The sequence below is a fragment of the Geotrypetes seraphini genome, chromosome 3, assembly GCF_902459505.1.
Source record: "Geotrypetes seraphini chromosome 3, aGeoSer1.1, whole genome shotgun sequence".
Classification (NCBI taxonomy): Eukaryota; Metazoa; Chordata; class Amphibia; order Gymnophiona; family Dermophiidae; genus Geotrypetes; species Geotrypetes seraphini.
Genome location: NC_047086.1, coordinates 382094452 through 382113707, shown reverse-complemented (window position 1 = coordinate 382113707; position 19256 = coordinate 382094452). Strand labels below are relative to the sequence as shown.

At 44.6% G+C, this 19256-nt stretch overlaps 1 protein-coding gene across 2 annotated transcripts in view; it reads right to left on the bottom strand.

Moving 5' to 3' along the window:
* Positions 1–19256, bottom strand: part of LOC117356299 (calmodulin-1-like) — a 112655-nt gene that overhangs the window by 22553 nt on the left and 70846 nt on the right. Inside the window, exons 3-5 of one of the 2 annotated variants that reach the window (XR_004538613.1) lie at positions 17021–17164; positions 16839–16945; positions 3549–3640 (exon numbers count right to left, since the gene is read on the bottom strand). Coding sequence is in view for 1 of the 2 variants with exons in the window: in XM_033935347.1 (XP_033791238.1) it covers positions 16839–16945; positions 17021–17164 (251 nt within the window). In the remaining variant the exon portion in view is untranslated. The remainder of the gene's footprint in view (positions 1–3548; positions 3641–16838; positions 16946–17020; positions 17165–19256) is intronic. The other variant, XM_033935347.1, reaches the window with a different exon arrangement.

Here is a 19256-nt window from a genome sequence, read left to right as displayed (position 1 = left end):
CTAGTTCTGAAATTTTTATAAGAATAAGCTCCAAGCAACAGACTACGGACTTTTCCTCCAGAAATTGTCCAAACCTTTCTTAGAACCAACTACGCTATCCTCTTACCACAACCTCTATTATGAGGTGGGGGGGGGGGGGGACCTAAAGCCAAAAAGGAGGAAATTTTTTTCCCTGTAACTTCATCAAGTGTCTCCCTAGTAGTTGCAATTTTTGACAGAGTGAAAAAAAACCAACCAAAAAACCCAACGATCCACTTGTAACCTGATCTGCTCCACTCAGGATTTTGTAGACTTCAATCATATCTCCTCAGCAGTCTTTTCCAAGCTGAAGAGCCCCAACCTTTTTAGTCTTTCCTCATACAAGAGGAGTTCCATCCCCTTTGTCGCTCTTCTTTGAAGCTTTTCTAGCACTGCTGTATCTGGATTAAGTGTGCCCTCTAGAAAGAGCCTGCTGGAAAAGCACAATAGCAAACTAGAGATAGACATCTTCAATGTGGCCAGCTTGTGCAACATAGGGGACAGGTAAGAAACCACCACTGGTAGGTATTGAAGGAATATCATCAAGTATGAAGCTCTATCCATGTTAGCTGAGTACAGTTATGCCATACTACTGGTTGCTGCGACTAAGTGAATGCTCAAAACTAACTTTAGAGGAAGAAAAATGGATCTTATTCAAGTCTCATCATATCACTCTATATCAGTGTTCAACCTTTTGACACCTATGGACTGGCGGAAATAAAAATTATTTTGTGGACTGGCAGTTGAAGAATACTGGGCTAAGTCGTGCCCATCTCCACCCCAGACCCCGCCCCCATAATAGTACTAATTGTAACATCATGTTTTTCATCCATTTTTCATATATACACACAATACATATAAATCGTATTAACACATAATGGTTAACCACAAAATTAAAATACAAAGCACAGTTTGCTTTTCAACATTCATTCCTACCAGAAAACAGATAATCCCATTCAAATGCAGGACCAAAAATTAAAAAGTACTAATTCACAAACAAACCCTAATATGCAAGACTGCAAAGCAGTACAACCCCCAGAGAAAAAAAAAAACCAAATGCATTTCTTCCTGAACAGACGGGTTAGGACAGACAATTAGGGCAGATGTAAAATCACTAAAAAAATAAATAAAAGAATTTCCCCTACTGTTGTCATTTCTCTCCCTCCATGTGCCTTGCCTTCTTGCCTGCCCCTGGTGTTAGCTTCAGGACGGTCCAAGGTGCGATAAACGCAGGGTCTTTGGTCTTGCTCCCTGAGTGCTGCATTGCACAAAGCTGTGGGAAGCGGCTCCTCACACCTCATCTGGAAGCCTTCCCTCTGACGTTGCAATGTCGGAGAGAAGGCTTCCGGGTCAGGTGAAGATGCGGGTAGGCGCCGCTTCCCACAGCTTTGTGCACTACAGCACTCAGGGAGCCAGCCTGAAGACACCACATTGATCGTACCGAGGACTGGCGGCTACAGAACAATCTCTTGGGCCCAATGGAAGTGCCGGCCCTGTGGACCAGCAGAAAACTTCTGCAGACTGGCACTGGTCCACAGACCGGCAGTTGAAGAACATTGTTCTATACTATAGCAGCAGAGAAGTATCTCAAAAAGGCAAGGTCTGCCTAGTAGGAATCCAAGGTGGCGAGGGAAGAAAGCATGCAATAAAGCTTGCAACCTACAGGTGATATCTATAGCCCAATTAGATACAAAAACCAGAACACAAGTCAGAAAATGCCAGTAAGTTAACAATTTCACACAGTCGATTCCAAAATGTGCAATTACATTCAGCTGGAAGCTGGCTGAATTCGTCATTTATCCTTATGCTGCGTTGAATCAATTTTTCAAGTTTCAAACGTTCAACTTGTCTCTATATTTTTTTAGATTTATAACTCTTATTATGTGCAATATATCAAAGTAGATTCTAATTTGTTACTTAACTTTGCAATGCCACCTCATCCGATGAGATATCTGTTTCAGTTACTTTCATCAGGGTTGAGTTGAGAAAAACATGTATCTAGCGCTACCCTGTTTGTCCGTTAGTTGTAAAGTCCACCCTGAGTGTTTAAAGTAAGCTAGGTATTTCTATTTTGTTTACTCAAGCATCTGACCAAATCTGGAAATGCTGGGCAGCTGTGCCCTACAGCTGGTTGGAGGATCATAGACAGGTGATCAATGCAGGAATGTATAACAGCTAGTCCATACTAACAAGCCAGTGCCATAGTGATGTATAGCTGGCCAGAGAAGTGCTATAGAAATAGATTAGTACTAGTACAGCAGACCAGCACAGGTACATTTTAACTTGACATGTACAAGACAAGTGCTGTAACTGAGCTACATAGCTGTAAACATCACTGAGCTATGTAGCATTGTGTTACATAATCTTGAATAAGGCCAACTCTTTGTTTTAAAATATTAAGCATTGGGGTGGAGGGAGACCAGTGTTCAGAAGTGCTCAGCTCCGATTTCCACACCTTAGAAGAGGTGCATACCATTGGCCCAATATACCCTAACTTGTATAGGTGACCAACATTCAGAAAAATTAGATAGCTAATTTTTAGCAGGCTCAGAAAACAGCCAACTTGTCAGCTGTAAGAAACTGGCTTCTTTAAAAGAGCACAAATTAAACTGGAGCTAAAACTATTTGAGGGACTTGTTGATATCGGCATTCTAAACTCTACCTTTTGAGGGTAGCAGCAGGCTTATTGTCCACTACAGCCATACTACAAGGCTGATAGCACTGAATGACATATGCATAAACATTCATTGAAGATATGTTCTTTAGTCTGCAGGAATGCATTTCAACTAGGAAATGTTCCAAGCAAGTAGTGTCTTGAAGTCAGAACGAGTCTGAAGACAGCCTCAGCTCTTCAGTAGCTGGATAGAAGACTCACTGCCTCATGCTGGAAACAGTGCTATCTTCGGGCTGCCAGTCAGACATTGACTGTAACCCCACCACCACGGACCAACTTACACGCCAACAGAAGGGGGAGTCAAAATACAACAGGCATCTGTGAGATACCACTGAGCCTCCTATGGAAGCTTAAGCCTGCATTCAAACCCCTGCTAAGTAGTAGGTGAGGGATTAAAAGCGTGGATGGAACCAAAATCCAAACACACTTGTGCAGGCTGGCTACCAGGTACCACCAAGGATCGGCTTGTCAGCTGCAGATCTCAATCTGCTTCTTCTCCACACAGGCAGAGCTGAAACCAAGGTGAAGGCTACAAGCACTGAATAAAATAAGAAAAAGGGGGGGGGGGGGAGCAGAACAAACTTCTTCTGGCTCGCTTAAGGGAAAAACTGCAGGTGGCAGTAGAGTTCCCAGTGAAGTTGGAGGATTACAGAAAAATCCAGAATGCATTCCTTCTGCATATGGCTCACAGCCATGGGGACATAACCCATTTGTCCAGAATGACACTATCACACTGGGAACAGTATTTTTCAGCCACTATGCTGGAGTTTGGGGTCATTTATCAGGGCTATTTGTGCCAGAATGCCTGTGGGCTCATTTCCCTTTGTCTGACCCCATCCTCCCCTACCCCCAATACCTTTTAAAATTTTCTTCTGTAGCAGTCAGCAGCAGGAATTCAGACAGCCTACTTGCATCAATCCCAGAGTCTTCCAATTTAACTTCCCGCTTCTGCATAGGCAGGGAAAAAAAAAAAAAAAAAAAAAAAAATCAAAGAGAAGAGCCTCAAGTCGACGCAAGTAGCCATCAAGAATAAAAGCTTGGCCAGAAAAATCTCATCTCACAACAAAAAAAGCATTTAACCGTCAGCTTTGTGAAATTCTTCATGAACTATCACTGGGAAAGGGGAAGAGAAAATCTGTACCACCTAGTGTCAACCAGCTTTACCTACACCTATAGGCTAATTAAAAGTAACCCCTCTACTCTACCGAAAAGCACAGTTACTTACTGTAACAGGTGTTATCCAGGGACAGCAGGCAGCTATTCTCACATATGGGTGACGTCACCGACGGAGCCCGGATGTGGAAGCCTCGCAAGCAGACTTGCTTGTAGAAACTAGAAGTTTTGAGTTGACTGCACCCCACATGCGCGAGTGCCTTCCCACCCAGCGTAGGCGCGTCTCTTCAGTTCAGATAGCGAGCAGAGAAGCCAACCAGGGGAGGTGGGTGGGTTGTGAGAATAGCTGCCTGCTGTCCCTGGATAACACCCGTTACAGTAACTGTGCTTTATCCCAGGACAAGCAGGCAGCCTATTCTCATATATGGGTGACCTCCAAGCTAACCAGAATGGGATGGTGGGAGTGTTAGCAAGTTAGGAGAATAAATTTTGAAATACTGTCTGGCCAAACTGGCCATCCCATATGGAGGAAACATCCAGACAATAGTGAGAAATGAAAGTATGAACCAAGGACCAAGTAGCAGCCTTGCAAATTTCCTCAATAGGTGTAGATCTGAGGAAAGCTACTGAAGCTACCATTGCTCCGACTTTATGGACTGTGACTGTGTAGGGGTAATCGAGCCTGGGCATAGCAGAAATATAAGCAGCCATCCTGTTGGAGATGGTACGCTTATAGATCGGATGTCCCAACTTGTTTGGATCAAAGGAGACAAAAAGTTGAGGAGCAGTTCTGTGTGGTTTGGTGCGTTCTAAATAAAAGGCCAAAGCACGTTTACAGTCCAGAGTATGCAGAGCTGATTCTCCAGAATGAGAATCAGGCTTTGGGAAGAACACTGGAAGAACAATAGATTGGTTGAGATGAAATTCTGAAACCACTTTAGGGAGAAATTGAGTACGGAGGACCACCTTGTCATGATGGAAGACAGTAAAAGGTGGATCAGCAACTAAAGCTTGCAGCTCACTGACTCTTCGAGCAGAAGTGAGGGCAATGAGGAACACCACTTTCCAAGGGAGATATTTCAGATGAGCCTTGTCAATTGGTTCAAATGGAGGCTTCATGAGATAAGGACAACATTGAGGTCCCAAACCACAGGAGGCGGTTTGAGAGGTTTGACATTGAAAAGTCCATTCATGAATCTGGAAACTACCAGATGAGCAGAGAGGGGTTTCCCTTCAATAGACTGATGGAAAGCCGTAATTGCACTGAGATGGACTCGGATCGATGTAGACTTGAGGCCAGAAGTGGATAAGTGCAAAAGGTAATCCAAAACAGAAGATAAGAAGGTTGAGGCTCCTTATCATGAGAAAAATTCTACTTAGAAAAATCTAGTCCATTTTTGGTGATAGCATTGTCTAGTGGTAGGTTTCCTAGAAGCCTACCAAACATCTTGACAGGTTGAGAAAACTGAAGAGGAGTTATGTTGACTCTGTGCAAGCAGAGAAGGAAAAACTGGTAGAAGGTATAGCTCCCTGCTGCTGAGTTGAAGATGGAGTACCAAGGTTGTCTCAGCCACCGAGGAGCAATCAGAATCATGGTGGCATGATAGTTCTTCAACTTGACCAGAGTCTTGAGAATGAGATGGAATGGAGGGAATGCATAGAGGAAGATTTGTCCATTCCAGAAGAAAAGCATCTGCCTCGAGGTGATGAGGAGAGTATATCCTGGAGCAGAACTGATGCAGTTTGTAGTTGTGGGGAGCTGCAAAGAAGTCTATTTGAGGTGTTCCCCACTGTGAAAATATGTGATGAAGAGGCGAGGAATGGAGTGTCCATTCGTGAGGTTGCAGAAGACGACTCAAGTTGTCTGCCAAGCAATTCTTCGCCCCTTAGATGTAGACAGCTTTGAGGAAGGTGTTGTGGTGGATTGCCCAGTCCCAAAGCTTCAGAGCTTCCTGACATAAGGAGACAGATCCCTCCCTGTTTGTTGACATAATACATGGCGACTTGGTTGTCCGTCCAAATGAGGACTACCTGGTCGTGAAGAAGATGTTGAAAAGCGGTGAGAGCCTTGAAGATCGCTCTGAGTCCCAACAGATTTATGTGACATTGATGATCCGTACTGGTCCTGTGGCCTTGTGTATGGAGACCATTGAGATGAGCACCCCAAGCGTAGGTCGAAGAATCTGTCTGAGGACCTTGTGATGATGGGGGGGGGGGGGCCCATTTGAAAAAGCAAGCCTCTGGAGAGATTGGAAGAGAGCATCTACCAACGGAGAGACTGCTTCAATGAAGGAGTGACTTGTGTCGAGAAAGTGGGTCGCGAACCTGCGTCCATTGAGATGCCAGGGTCCACTGAGGAATTCTGAGGTGAAGTCTGGCCAAAGGAGTCACGTGTACTGTGGAGGCCATGTAACCTAAGAGTACTATCATGTGTCTCGCCGAGATGGAAGAGCGGGAAGACACTGTATGACAGAGTTGAAGGACAGCTTCCAGACGTTGTTGTGGAAGGAATGCTCTGAGTTGGACAGATGAATTGCAGATTCTGCAAGGGCTGAAGTTGGGATTTGGGAAAGTTGATTTTGAATTCCAAACTCTGTAGGAACCACGTAGTCCGTTGGGTCGCTTCAATAACCCCCTGAGATATTGAATGTTTGATGAGCCAGTCGTCGAGGTAGGGAAATACCTGAAGACCATGATTCCGTAGAGCTGCTGCTACCACTACTAGGCACTTGGTGAACACTCTGGGAGATGAAGCCAGGCTCAAAGGGCAACACTCTGTATTGATAATGCAGATTCCCCACCTGAAATCTGAGATTGATGGGAGGCCGGATGAATGGGAATATGAGTGTAGGCATCCTTGAGATCCAGAGAGCATAACCAGTCGTTCTGCTTGAGAAGGGGATAAAGGGATGCCAGGGGCAACATTCAAATTCTTCTTTGACCAAAAATTTGTTGAGCCCCGAGATCCAGAAATGTGCCACAGATCACCCGTCTTCTTCGGAACAAGGAAGTAACAGGAGTAAAACCCCCCGTTTTGCTGTTCCAAAGGAACTAGTTCAACGGCATGGAGACGAAGCAGAGCTTGAGCTAACTGAAGAAGGGCGGTCTGGGATGGATTGGAAGGATACTCTCTTGGAGAAAGCTCTGGTGGAACCTGAGTGAAATGAAGAGTATCCTTCCCTGATGATGGTCAGCTCCCAGAGGTCAGATGTAATTGTCATCCATCGGTGGTAAAAATGATGGAGACGACCTCCTATAGGGGGAAGAGACATCAGAGACAGAACGATGGAGGTTATGCTCTGTTGTAAACAGTCAAAAAGGCTGTGAAGCCTTAGGTGCAGCAGAGGTTTGAGATTTTTGTTGCTTCTGAGACTGCTGTTTCTTAGGAGGAGGGCGAATGTAAGGAGCTGCCCTTGGAGCAAAACGCCTCTGGTAAATGGGAGGACGACGTGTAGGCTTAGGTCTGACAATAGAAGCGAAAGATTTTTCATGTTCAGACAACTTCTTGGTGGCTGCTCGATCGATTCATCGAAAAGGTCATTGCCTGCACAAGCAATATTAGCTAAGCGATCCTGAAGATTAAGATCCATGTCAATGGTACGAAGCCAGGCAAGGCGACGCATGGCTACAGAGCAAGCAGCCGCCCGCAGACAACTCAAAGGCGTCATAAGACGACTGAAGTAGATGTAGTCTGAGTTGTGAGAGAAGCGATGACTTCCTGAAATTCAAAATGTTTGAGTATCTAAATAGGTAAGAAATTTAGGCAAAAGAGCATTAAGGAACTCAAAATAGGTGACAAAATGGAAATTATAATTGAGGACCTTAGAGGACATCATGGCATTTTGATAGATGTGATGTCCAAATTTGTCCATAGTTTTCCCTTCTCTTCCAGGAGGAACTATGGCATAAACCTTGGAAGGATGTGACCTCTTCAAGGACTCCACAAGTAGGGATTGATGAGATAACTGTAAATTATCAAATCCCTTACAATGGAGTGTTTTGTATCTGGAGTCCAATTTTCCTGGAACAGCTGGAATTGCATAAGGAGTCTCCAGGCATCTGGTAAAAGTTTGAGACAAAAGCTTGTGAATAGGAAGCTTAAGTGATTTTGCCGGAGGTTGAGGAAGAGGCATGACTTCGAGATACTCCTTAGAGTATTTGGAACCAGCATCCAGTTGAAGGTCCAAGTCCACAGCCATCTGACGAAAAAAAGATGAGAAAGATAGCTGATCTGGTAATGCTTTGCCTCATAAGAACATAAGCAGTGCCTCCGCCGGGTCAGACCATAGGTCCATCCTGCCCAGCAGTCCGCTCCCGCGGTGGCCCAAACAGGTCACGACCTGTCTGAATCACCAGAAGGGGCTCCCTTGCCACCTTGGTTTCTCATTGAAGTCCTATCTTCCCATTGTAGTCCTAACCCTCCGGTCTTGCACATGCACGACCTGTTGGGTTTCTATACTTATTACCTGGTTAGCTTTCTATACCTGTGTTACATCCCAGCACCTCTCTCAGTATCCCACGATCCCTTTATCCCTCAGGAATCCGTCCAATCCCTGTTTGAATCCCTGTACTGTACTCTGCCTGATCACTTCCTCCGGTAGGGCATTCCAAGTGTCCACGACCCTTTGGGTGAAAAAAAACTTCCTTGCATTTGTTTTGAACCTGTCTCCCTTCAGTTTCTCCGAATGCCCCCTCGTACTTGTTGTCCCCTTCAGTCTGAAGAATCTGTCCCTATCCACCCTATGCCCCTCATGATCTTGAAGGTCTCTATCATATCTCCCCTGAGCCTCCTTTTTTCCAGAGAGAAGAGCCCCAGCCTATCCAACCTCTCGGCGTATGGGTAGTGTTCCAGCCCTTTTACCAGTTTCGTTGCTCTCCTTTGGACTCTCTCAAGTACCGCCATGTCCTTCTTGAGGTGTGGCGACCAATACTGAACGCAGTATTCCAGATGTGGACGCACCATCGCTCGATACAATGGCATGATGACTTCCCGCGTCCTGGTTGTTATGCCCCTCTTTATGATGCCCAGCATCCTGTTGGCTTTTTTCGAGGCTGCTGCGCACTGTGCAGATGGCTTCAGTGATGCATCCACCAGCACACCCAAGTCTCTCTCAAGTCTGCTGTCTCCCAACAATGCCCCCCCCCCAATTTGTAGGGGGGACTCGAGGTTGTTGAGGCAGCCTGGGTCGAAGATGAAGCTTAAGCTGGAAAAAGGGCCTCAAAAGAATAGGGAGACTTGGACAAGGCTATGGAAGCTGCTGAATCCTTGAGGTATGGAAGTGGAGACCTCGAATGAGGAGTCGGCGTTCTAGTAGACGTAGGAGTAGATCGAGGCTTAGTTGAAGGACGCTCCTTAGAAAAACAATGCCTGGAAGGATGCCTCGATGAAGGTCTCGATCGTTGGTGAGAACGGTGCTTGGAAGCAGATCTCGAAGATTGAGGAGACTTCACCTCGGAGACAGTAGCAGCCAATGTGACCAAAGAATGGATAGGACTGGAGGCTGTGGATCGAAGGAACCTCGATGCACTCCTAAAGACTCTACTCCTTGTATGGAGTGTGAGGATTCCTGCCGAGGCACTTGCAAAGAATCTTCTCCTTGCTTTACGTGCTTAGATGCCAGACCAGACACTCGCAGAGACTCTGCTCCCTGCATAGTGTGTAGACTCAGACTGAGGCATAGGAAGAGGCTCGACCTTGTGGAGTCTGCAGAATGCCCAGGCTGGATTAGAGTCGCTAGCTTCGGTTCCATTTTGGTGAGGAACTGAAGAAATTGCTGCTCTAACATGGTCTGGAAAGAAGCCGGCAAAGATGGATCCATGTCTGAAACTGGATCACCTGCCTTGGCTGGAGGTTCCACCAAGGCAGTGGAAATGTGCTTCGACTTAGAAGTCTTAGGCACCTTAAGAACTACCGGTGGAACTGTCTGCTGAGCTTCCTGACTTGAGGAAACAGGGAAGATGTTGCAGACGTCGAAGAAAGAGCCACTGCAAATGAAGGTCTGATGAGGCTCGAAGTCGAAGCGGTGGAGGCAGGAGGGCCCTTGGTCGAAGGTGCGATCGAAGTGGGCTTCGAAGTTGAACGAATCCATTTGGAAGAGTTTCACCGAAAGTTAACGATGTTTAAGGGCTCGAGGTTGAAGAGTAGCACAGTGTTCGCACGACTTTGGATGATGTTGTGGCCCAAGGCACTTGAAGCCCCTAGTGCGAGGGTCCATGAGAAGAATCGAACGTTGACACTGGCTACATTTTTTGAAGCCTGTCGCTGGCCTGGACACAGAAGGAAAAACAGCTGCTGCAAGGTTGAAGCCCCTGGGCTGCGGTCTGCCCCGGCAGCCGAACGGAAGAACTAAATTTTTTTTTTAAACTGGAAATAAAAGAAAGAACGTATGAACAGCGATTCGTGAAGGAAAAAACAAACCGCGGTGTAGAGAAGGCACGAAGTGAAAAGTTAAAAGCAGAGAGAGTCAAAGACGGACTTCTCGGCTCCGCAGAAAACTGAGAACACACGCCCTATGCTGGGCAGGAAGGCACTCGCGCATGTGCGGTGTGGTCAACTCAAAACTTCTAGTTTCTACAAGCAAGTCTGCTTGTGAGGCTTCCGGCATCCAGGCTCTGTCGGTGACATCACCCATATGTGAGACTAGCTGCCTGCTTGTCCTGGGATAACCTTAACCCACACAGTCAGGAACTGGATGATCAATCAGGGAGCTGCATTGTCCATCAATCTGCTTGGAGACAGATACTGAACATTTTAAGGTTGCATAATACCCTTAAGAAGCAAGTCATAGAACTGTGTCTTCATCATATGGTTGACGGACATACTCAAAAGTTCTGGGCCAGAAACTAAGAAATTTATGAAACAGTAAAACAAAACAAACAGAACAGAATATAGATTTAAGTGTTTAATGAAACCAAATATCCCATTCCGATGCAAACTGCAGGTGGTCTTAAACAGTTACTTACTGGTATTATCCGGGAAAACAGGCAGATATTCTCATTTGGGCGAGATCCATGGAACCTGGTACAGGCAGTGCTAAAAGTGTACTGTCACTTTAAACTTTTAAAGAAGCTTCGAGACTGTCTGCACCTCACATGTGCAAGTGCTTTCCCACCCATTAGCTCACAGTTCCATAAACAAGCTAAGCAGCCAACCAAGGGAGGAGGTGGGAGGGATGTGAGAATATCTGCCTGCTATCTTTGGATAACGCCTGTTATGGTAACTGATTTATCCTTGGACAAGCAGGCAGCATATTTTCACACGTGGGACTCTAGCTTACTGAACAGGATCGGTAGGAGTGTTAGCCATTAGGAAGAAAATAAATTCTGTAAAACTGCTTTGCTGAAACGACCATCTCATCTGGAATAGGATTCTAGACAGTAGCAAGATGTAAATATATGAATTGGGGACAAAGTAGCTGCTTTGCAAACATCTTCAATGGGAGTGGAACGCAGAAAAAAAAAAAAAAAAAGCAGCCACCGATGCTGCCATAACTTGGACCTCATATGCTGTTAACACAACTCTCGAGCTATAGCCCAGCCTGAGTATAGCAAAAAGGAAATACAGGCTGCTAACCATGTGGAAATAGTTTGGTTGGTTACAGGTAGACCCGACTTGTTAAGATCAAAAGAGATGAACAGTTGAGGCAAAGATCTGTATGGCTTAGTTCTCTATATATAGTAAACTAAGGTGCATTTATAGTCCAATGTGTAAAGAGAAGTTTCTCCAAGATGAGAATGAGGCTTTGGAAAGAATATAGCTAGCATAATGGATTGATTCAGGTGACATTCCATAACAACTTTGGGAAGGAATTTAGGATTAGTTCCGAGAACCACTATCGTGATGAAATAGTGGATCAGAAACCAGCACCTATAGTTCACTCACTTGAGCAGAAGTGACACAGATCAAGACGACCACTTTCTAAGTGAGAAACTTAAGATGAGTAGTTGCCAATGGTTCAAAAACAGTAGCTTCAGACTGGCGAGGACTACACCGAGATCCTAGATAACTGGAGGCAGTTTTAGTGGAGGTTTTGAGTTCAAGAGTCCTTTTATAAATCAGGAAACAAGCAGATGAGTGGCTGTTTATTATTGAAAGTAGCATGGTAAGCACTAATACCACTGAGGTGAACTCTAACTGAAGTGGTCTTAAGTCCGGAGTTGGATAAATGGAGAAGGTAATCTGAAACTTAAGAAAGAGGCGTTACGAGTTGGAAATTACATCACAAAATGAAGCGTATCCATTTGAGTCAATAGCATGGCTGAGTAGGTGGCTTTCTGGAAGTAGCTATGTCTTGTACCGAATTAAAAAGATTATAATCTGCTGACGTCATGTCAAGAAGTACCAGAGACTGCAGATTGGGATGTAAAAAAGAGAACCTTGACTAAGTAGAGATGGAAAGATATGTAATGAAACTGGATCCCCGACACTCAGTTGGAAGTAGAAGGGAAACCAAGGCTGTCAGGGCTACCGAGGAGTTTGACCAATGTCTTCAGAACCAGGATTGGTGGAAATGCATACAGAACTTGTGAACAATCCAGACGTGCATCTGCTTCTAAACCAAGGGTGTCCAACCTTTTGGCTTCCCTGGGCCGCATTGGCTGAAAAAAATGTTTCTGGGGCTACACAAACGTGCAAACACTGCAGCAAGACAGAGGAGGGAGCCGGCAAGATGGTAAACACCCGAGGGCAGCAGAGGAAAGCACTGCATCACCCTCGATCGGGGCCGCACAAAATACTTCACCGGGCCACATGCGGCCCTCGGGCTGCAGGTTGGATACCCCTGCTCTAGACGATGAGGAGAGTACTGTCTGGAACAGAAGAGAACATAAGATAAGAATTGCTGCTGCTGGGTCAGACCAGTGGTCCATCGTGCCCAGCAGTCTACTCACGCTGCGGCCCTCTGGTCAAAGACCAGCGCCCTAACAGACTAGCCCTACCTGCGTACGTTCCGGTTCAGCAGGAACTTGGCTAACTGTCTTTAATCCCTGAAGGGTGTTTTCCCCTATGATAGACTACGAAAGAGCATTCCGGTTTTCTACCACTCTCTGGGTGAAGAAGATCTTCCTTATGTTCGTAATGAATCTATCCCCTTTCAATTTTAGAGAGTGCCCTCTTGTTTTCCCTACCTTGAAGAGGGCAAACAACCTGTCTATCTACGAAGTCTATTCCCTTCAGTATCTTGAATGCTTCAATCATGTCCCTTCTCAATCTCCTCTGCTCAAGAAGATGTGGAGTAAGACTTGAGTTGAGTAACTTGTGCGGCTGAAGAAGTCTGCTGAGCTTGTCTGCTAGGGCATTGTTTGCCTTGGACCTAGATGGCTTTGAGAAATATGATTTGAGCAATTACCCAGTTCCAGCTGTGTTTGGTTTCTCGACAGAGGAAAAGAGCACATTTCCCCCACTGCCTGTTGATGCACTACATGGCCACTTGTATTATCTGTTTGAACAAGGATGACTTGGTTGGAAAAAGACTATTCTGAAATATTTTCAGAGCATTGCGATTTGGCCCCAATTCTAACAGGTTGATATGAAGTGTCTTTTCTCAAAGAGGCCACAATCTGAGTCCGGAGGCTGTCCAGGTGAGCTCCCCATGCATATGTGGAAGCCTCTGTCGTGAGTACTTTCTGATGTGGAGGGATGTGAAATAACAAACCTCTGGAGATTTGCCAGATTCAACTACCACTGAAGAGATTGATGAAGATGCGAGGTGACTGATCCGTTGGAATAAGGAATCTGTGGTCCAAGACCACTGAACTGATCTGAAATGAAATTGAGCAAAAGGGAGTTAACATGACCTGTGAATACCATGTGATCCATAAGACATCATGTTTCTTGCTGAGATGTTTTGTAGAGAAGACATGAGTGCAAGTTGAAGCAAGATTTAAGAGAGAGTTATGAACTCCAACACTTGAGTGGATTGAAGACGAGATTTTGGAAAATTTACTTCAAACCTTATAAGCTTGAGAAAAACTATGGTCACTTGTGTAGCTGAGTGCACTGCTTGAGGCAATGCAGCTTTTACCAACCAATCGTCTATATAAGGAAACCCATAGGAGTGCAGGGTTACTGCCACATAACTAGGTACTTTGTATTGAAGATGACCTAAACAAAAATGAAGACACTTTCTGTGATATGTAGGTCTTGAAATCTAAAGAGCACTGCCAATCATTTTGCTCTAGAAATGTGTATAGAGTCCCCAGGGATAGCATGCAAAACTTTGACTAAATATTTATGGAGAGCTTGGAGGTCGAGAATGGAACGAAGACTTCCCATTTTTTGGAATTAGAAAATATCTAGAGTAGAACCCCTGATTTTTCTGGGAAGGGGATACTGACTATGGCATTTAGTTGGAGATCTCATTTATTACCATTTCTTCAGACAACTCTCCAAGAATTCTTTCACATCTCAGACATCCCTTCAGGAAATCAGAGAGTAACCCTCCTGTATGACTGAGAATCCAGATGTCTGTGGTAATGAGTCCAGTGTTGATGATAAAGTTGTCAGCCTCTGATGGGTTGGGGAGGTGGCAGATATGGGGTATTGCAGCTATGCTCTCTAGAAGCATATCAAAGACTGAACTGGTTTTTGAAGAGCTGAAGTCTGAGGCTTTTGAGGGTTCTGCAATTTCTGCCTCTTCTGTGGTAGGGGTTAGGAAGAGATGTTGGATAACACCTTTTATAGGAAAAGGAAGCAGGTCTCTGGGAAAGAAACAAAAACAAAAAAACCCACCAAAAAGTACAAAACTTAAGATGACCCGAGTCTTATCACGTTAAAGGTGTTCCAGCTTTGTTCACATCACGTTAAGTCTTTGGTTGGCATCCTCGACTTTGTCCCCCAAAGAGTTCTTCACCAAGACGGGGAATATTCACTAGACGATCTTGAATGCCAAATGTCCATGTCAGAGACTCGCAGCCATGTAAGACATCACAGCAATAGACACAGCTGATTCTCTGGATGTCACCATCAAATGCTTTGAAAGCTGATCTTGCTATAAACTTTCTGGTCTCGAGTAGGCTATGAGTAGTCTCCTGGAACTCTGGAAGACTGAGATGGGATATATTGTTCAAAATCAGCCAACTCCTTTATGAATTAAGATAGAATGACATGGAAATTGTAGCGGAGAACTCTGCTAGTCAGATTTCTGGAAGAGGTGGATCCCAAACTTATTCACATCCTGGTGGTGGCAGTAGAATATACTTTTACAATGGAGGATTTTTAAAGAGTTGATTTAACCAGCGAAAGACTGGATGTAGGAATTGCAGCTTATCAAAGCCAGGATAAGAATGTATTCTGTTCAGAGTATCTTTCTTCTAGCTATGGAAAGAGTGAGAAGAGTCTCCCAATTCTTAAACAAAGCTTCCTTAAATAGATTGTGAAGAGATAATTTGAGAAGCTCTTTATGAGGTTAGTCAAAATCTAACACCTCAAAGAGTTCTCTGAGCTCAATGTCTGACTCCAGCTATAACAAAGCAAAGCTTTCCCCATCTTCCTGATAAATTTAGTGAAAGTCCTTCTGGAGGAGATGGCATCCTATTGGATCCATATAACTCTGGCACAGATAACTTTGGTTCAAGATAAGAATCAACATCTGCAACTCCAGGAGATTCTCAATGGAAGGATGCTTCCTAGTCTGATGAGTACAATGACAGTGTTGAAAGAAGCTCATTTAATGACATCAATACTGGTTCGATGAAGATGACGAAGACAGACATCGAGAATGTGTAGATCTTGATTTACATTGAGGTGAATGAATTACTGTGCGATACTTGCTTAGATGTACAGGAGCAAGCACAAGTGTCTGGTCAATGCTTTGATGGAGAGCTTGATTTGATACCCTTGAACCTTGATGTGCCATGCTCAGGCTGGACCAGTACTGAGGGAGTCAATGCAAGCATCGGTGCAGCATGCAGCTTAAAGAGATCACAGATCTCCCTCAAAAGAAATTGTTGGTCCTGGAAGGACCGTACTGTTGGCTTAACAGCCATTGGTGCTGCAGGGTGTCAAGGGGTGGCTGACTGATGAGGAAGCAGTTTACACAGATTGATCGACCATGGCATCGATGCCTACGACACTGGTTGTGAAGAGGATGGCTTCTTAGCAAGTTTACCCAATGTAGGAACGTCAGACAGAGGGAGGTGTTGATGCCAGTACAAAGACATACAGCCCTATGGGTCCAACTGCTGTAGCCTGATGCAGATGAGTTTTAAATAAAGGCAGATGACAGCAGGTTCATATGGGCAGAATATCCTTGTTTATGAACCCATAGGTGTGAATTCAGCTTGGGAACCAGCTATAGCATTTATAAGTAAAACTAAGGATTTCATTAGGCCATTAAGCCTTGGAATCACTTGACAAAAGTACAAAACCATTTTGAATTTGTGCAAATCCTTCAACAGAAAAGCTGAAATGAGAAACGCATTAATAGGATAATTGGGCACAAATTTCCAGTGCTTGTAAGTACCAGCAAAGATGGCACAAATTTTGAAAAGGTTTGGATCTTTGAACAGGAATTTTCTGACAGTTCCTATAAAAAGTCTCTGCAATTATTCTTAGAAGGGTTACTTGTGGAACTAATCAGATTTAAATAGCAAGATGCCATCAGGCATCACAGGTGGCATGGTATGATTTTAGGGACCCAAACATTTCAAGACCTACCCTTATGGCTACTTAGAAGTCACTAGAAGTCTTAAAAATGCTAGAAGCACAAATACGACCAGAGCAATAGTCAATACTAAATGTAAATGAGTTCCATGAAAACAAAGTAACAGCAAAAATAACCCATGTGAAATCATTTTTCTATAATAATGAAACTAAACATCCCAAAAAAACAAAAGCACTTGCAAAACCATATAACCTGGCAACACGTTTCCATTAAAATTTATACAACATGCACCACTTGTACAACCCTAGTTTGATATCCATATTCCAGAGAATGATATCAGCATGAAGGCCAACTAGAAGGATTTATGTTTATCTAATTTTTCCTCCATCATCTATGTTAAAGACCACCCCTCCAAACAAATACTTACATACCTTATCAAATACACGAAATGCTTCTCTAATCTCTTCTTCACTGTCTGTGTCTTTCATTTTTCTTGCCATCATTGTTAGAAATTCAGGAAAATCAATTGTGCCATTGCCTAGAAGAGTTGCAGCGAAGTATTAGTCAAAATAGTCTTCTTTGCTCATCCCCCTCCCCCACACTCACTCCTTACCATCAGCATCTACTTCGTTTATCATATCCTGCAACTCAGCTTCTGTTGGGTTCTGCCCCAATGACCTCATTACTGTTCCCAGCTCTTTTGTTGTGATTGTACCATCTCCATCCTTGTCAAATAATGAAAAGGCTTCTTTGAATTCTGAAAAAGTAGAATCAAAATGGGTTAATTGTATCAATTTCCTAATGGAAAAGTATCCTTACACTTAAGGGGGATAGCCATTTGGCAAAACTAGCCGCAAGTTTAAACAATTGAAGAATGATACCTAGAGCCTCAAACTCCAGCAATGCATTATGTAGAAAGTCATGGGATAGAAGGTATAGCACAAGTTATTTACCGTAACAGGTGTTATCCAGGGACAGCAGGCAGATATTCTCACTGATGGGCGACGTCACTGACGGAGCTCCGGTACGGACCACTTTAAGTGCATTGCCACTTTAGAAAGTTTGCGATGGCCTGCACTGTGCATGTTCAAGTGCCTTCCCACCCGACATAGGCGCGTGGTCCCTCAGTTAAGATATGCCAGCTAAGAAGCCAACTCGGGGAGGTGGGGGATTGTGAGAAGATCTGCCTGCTGTCCCTGGATAACACTTTTTAAGGTAAATAACTGATTTATCCCAGGACAAGCAGGCAGCATATTTTCACTCATGGGTGACCTCCAAGCTAACAGAATGGGATGATAGGAGAGTGCCCATCCCTTCTGGAGAATTACTCCAGACAGTAGTGAGAAGTGAAGGTATGAAGGTATGAACAGAGGACCAGGTGGCAGCTTTACAGATTTCCTCAATGGGAGTAGATTTGAGGAAAGCAACAGGCTGAAGAATTATGTTGAGGTTGGCTGCTAGTGAATTCTTCTCTCCTTGAATGTAGACAGCTTTTAAGAATAGATTGCGAGCAGATTTTCTGACACAACAGGAGAGAGCCCATGCCTCCTTGCTTGTTGATGTAGTACATTGCTACTTGATTGTCTGTGCAAAGGAGGAGGACTTGAGGGCAGAGATGTTGAAAAGCTTTGAGGGCATAAAACATCGCTCCGAGTTCTAGAAAATTGATGTAAAACTTTCACTCTGAGGTGGTCCAAAAACCATGAGTCCACAGATCGTCCATATGTGCCCCCCCAGACATAAGGAGATGCGTCTGTCATGATGATCTTGTAATGAGGCAAGTGAAAAAGGAGACCTCTGGAAAGATTGGATCCACCACTGAAGCGACTGCAGAAGAGATGATATCACAGATGTGCTGTGAAAGATGATCCATCGCTTTAGACCACTGGGAAGCCTGAGTCCATTGAGGAGTGCGTAGATGAAGTCTTGCCAGTGGTGTGACATGGACAGTTGATGCCATGTGACCTAGAGCAACCATCATGTGTCTGTTCGAGATGGTTTGAAGAGGAAGCAATTGCTAAGAGACAGATGAGTCTGAAATCGATCTGGTGAAAGAAACGCTCTCATGAGTGATGTCTAGGATGCGGCCACTAAAATCATGCACTTCGTGAATACTCTGGGAGAAGATGCCAGGCTGAAGGGAAGTACCTTGAATTGGTAATGACGACTGATCTGAAACTGGAGGTACTTCCTGGAAGCCAGATGAATCGGATATGTGTGTAGGCTTCTTTGAGGTCTAGGGAGCATAGCCAGTCTTTCTGATTGAGGTGAGGATAAAGCAGAGCAAAGACATCCTGAATTTCTCCCTGACCAGAAATTTGTTGAGAGCTCCAAGATCCAGGATGGATCTTAGTACCCCGGTCTTCTTGGGTGCCAAGAAGTAATGGGAGTAGAATCCCCAGCTCTGCTGATCGAGAGGAACTTCCTCGATGGCATCCAGCAGAAGGGAGGACTGAGCAGGGTCCAAAGCAGACTCTTTTGGAGGACTGTCTGACGGGAGAGTCTGGAAATTGAGCGAGTAACCTTGATGAATGATGTTGAGGACCCAAAGATCTGAGGTGATGAGTTCCCAACGACTGATGAACAACTGAAGATGACCTCCGATGGGCTGAGGTAAAAGGGTTGGGAAATGATTAAACTGTCTATGCTCAGAACAGGTCAAAAAGGCCGTGTAGCTTTAGGTTGTGCAGCCTTGTTTTTGCTGTTGTTGGCGTGGTTGCTGCTGCTGCTGTTGTCTGTCTGCGAGGTTGAGACTGAGTTGTCTGCAAAGGTTTAGCAGCAAAATGACACTGATAGGAAGACTTGTCTGAAAGGACGAGCAGGTGGAGGCTTTTTCTTGTCCTTAACCA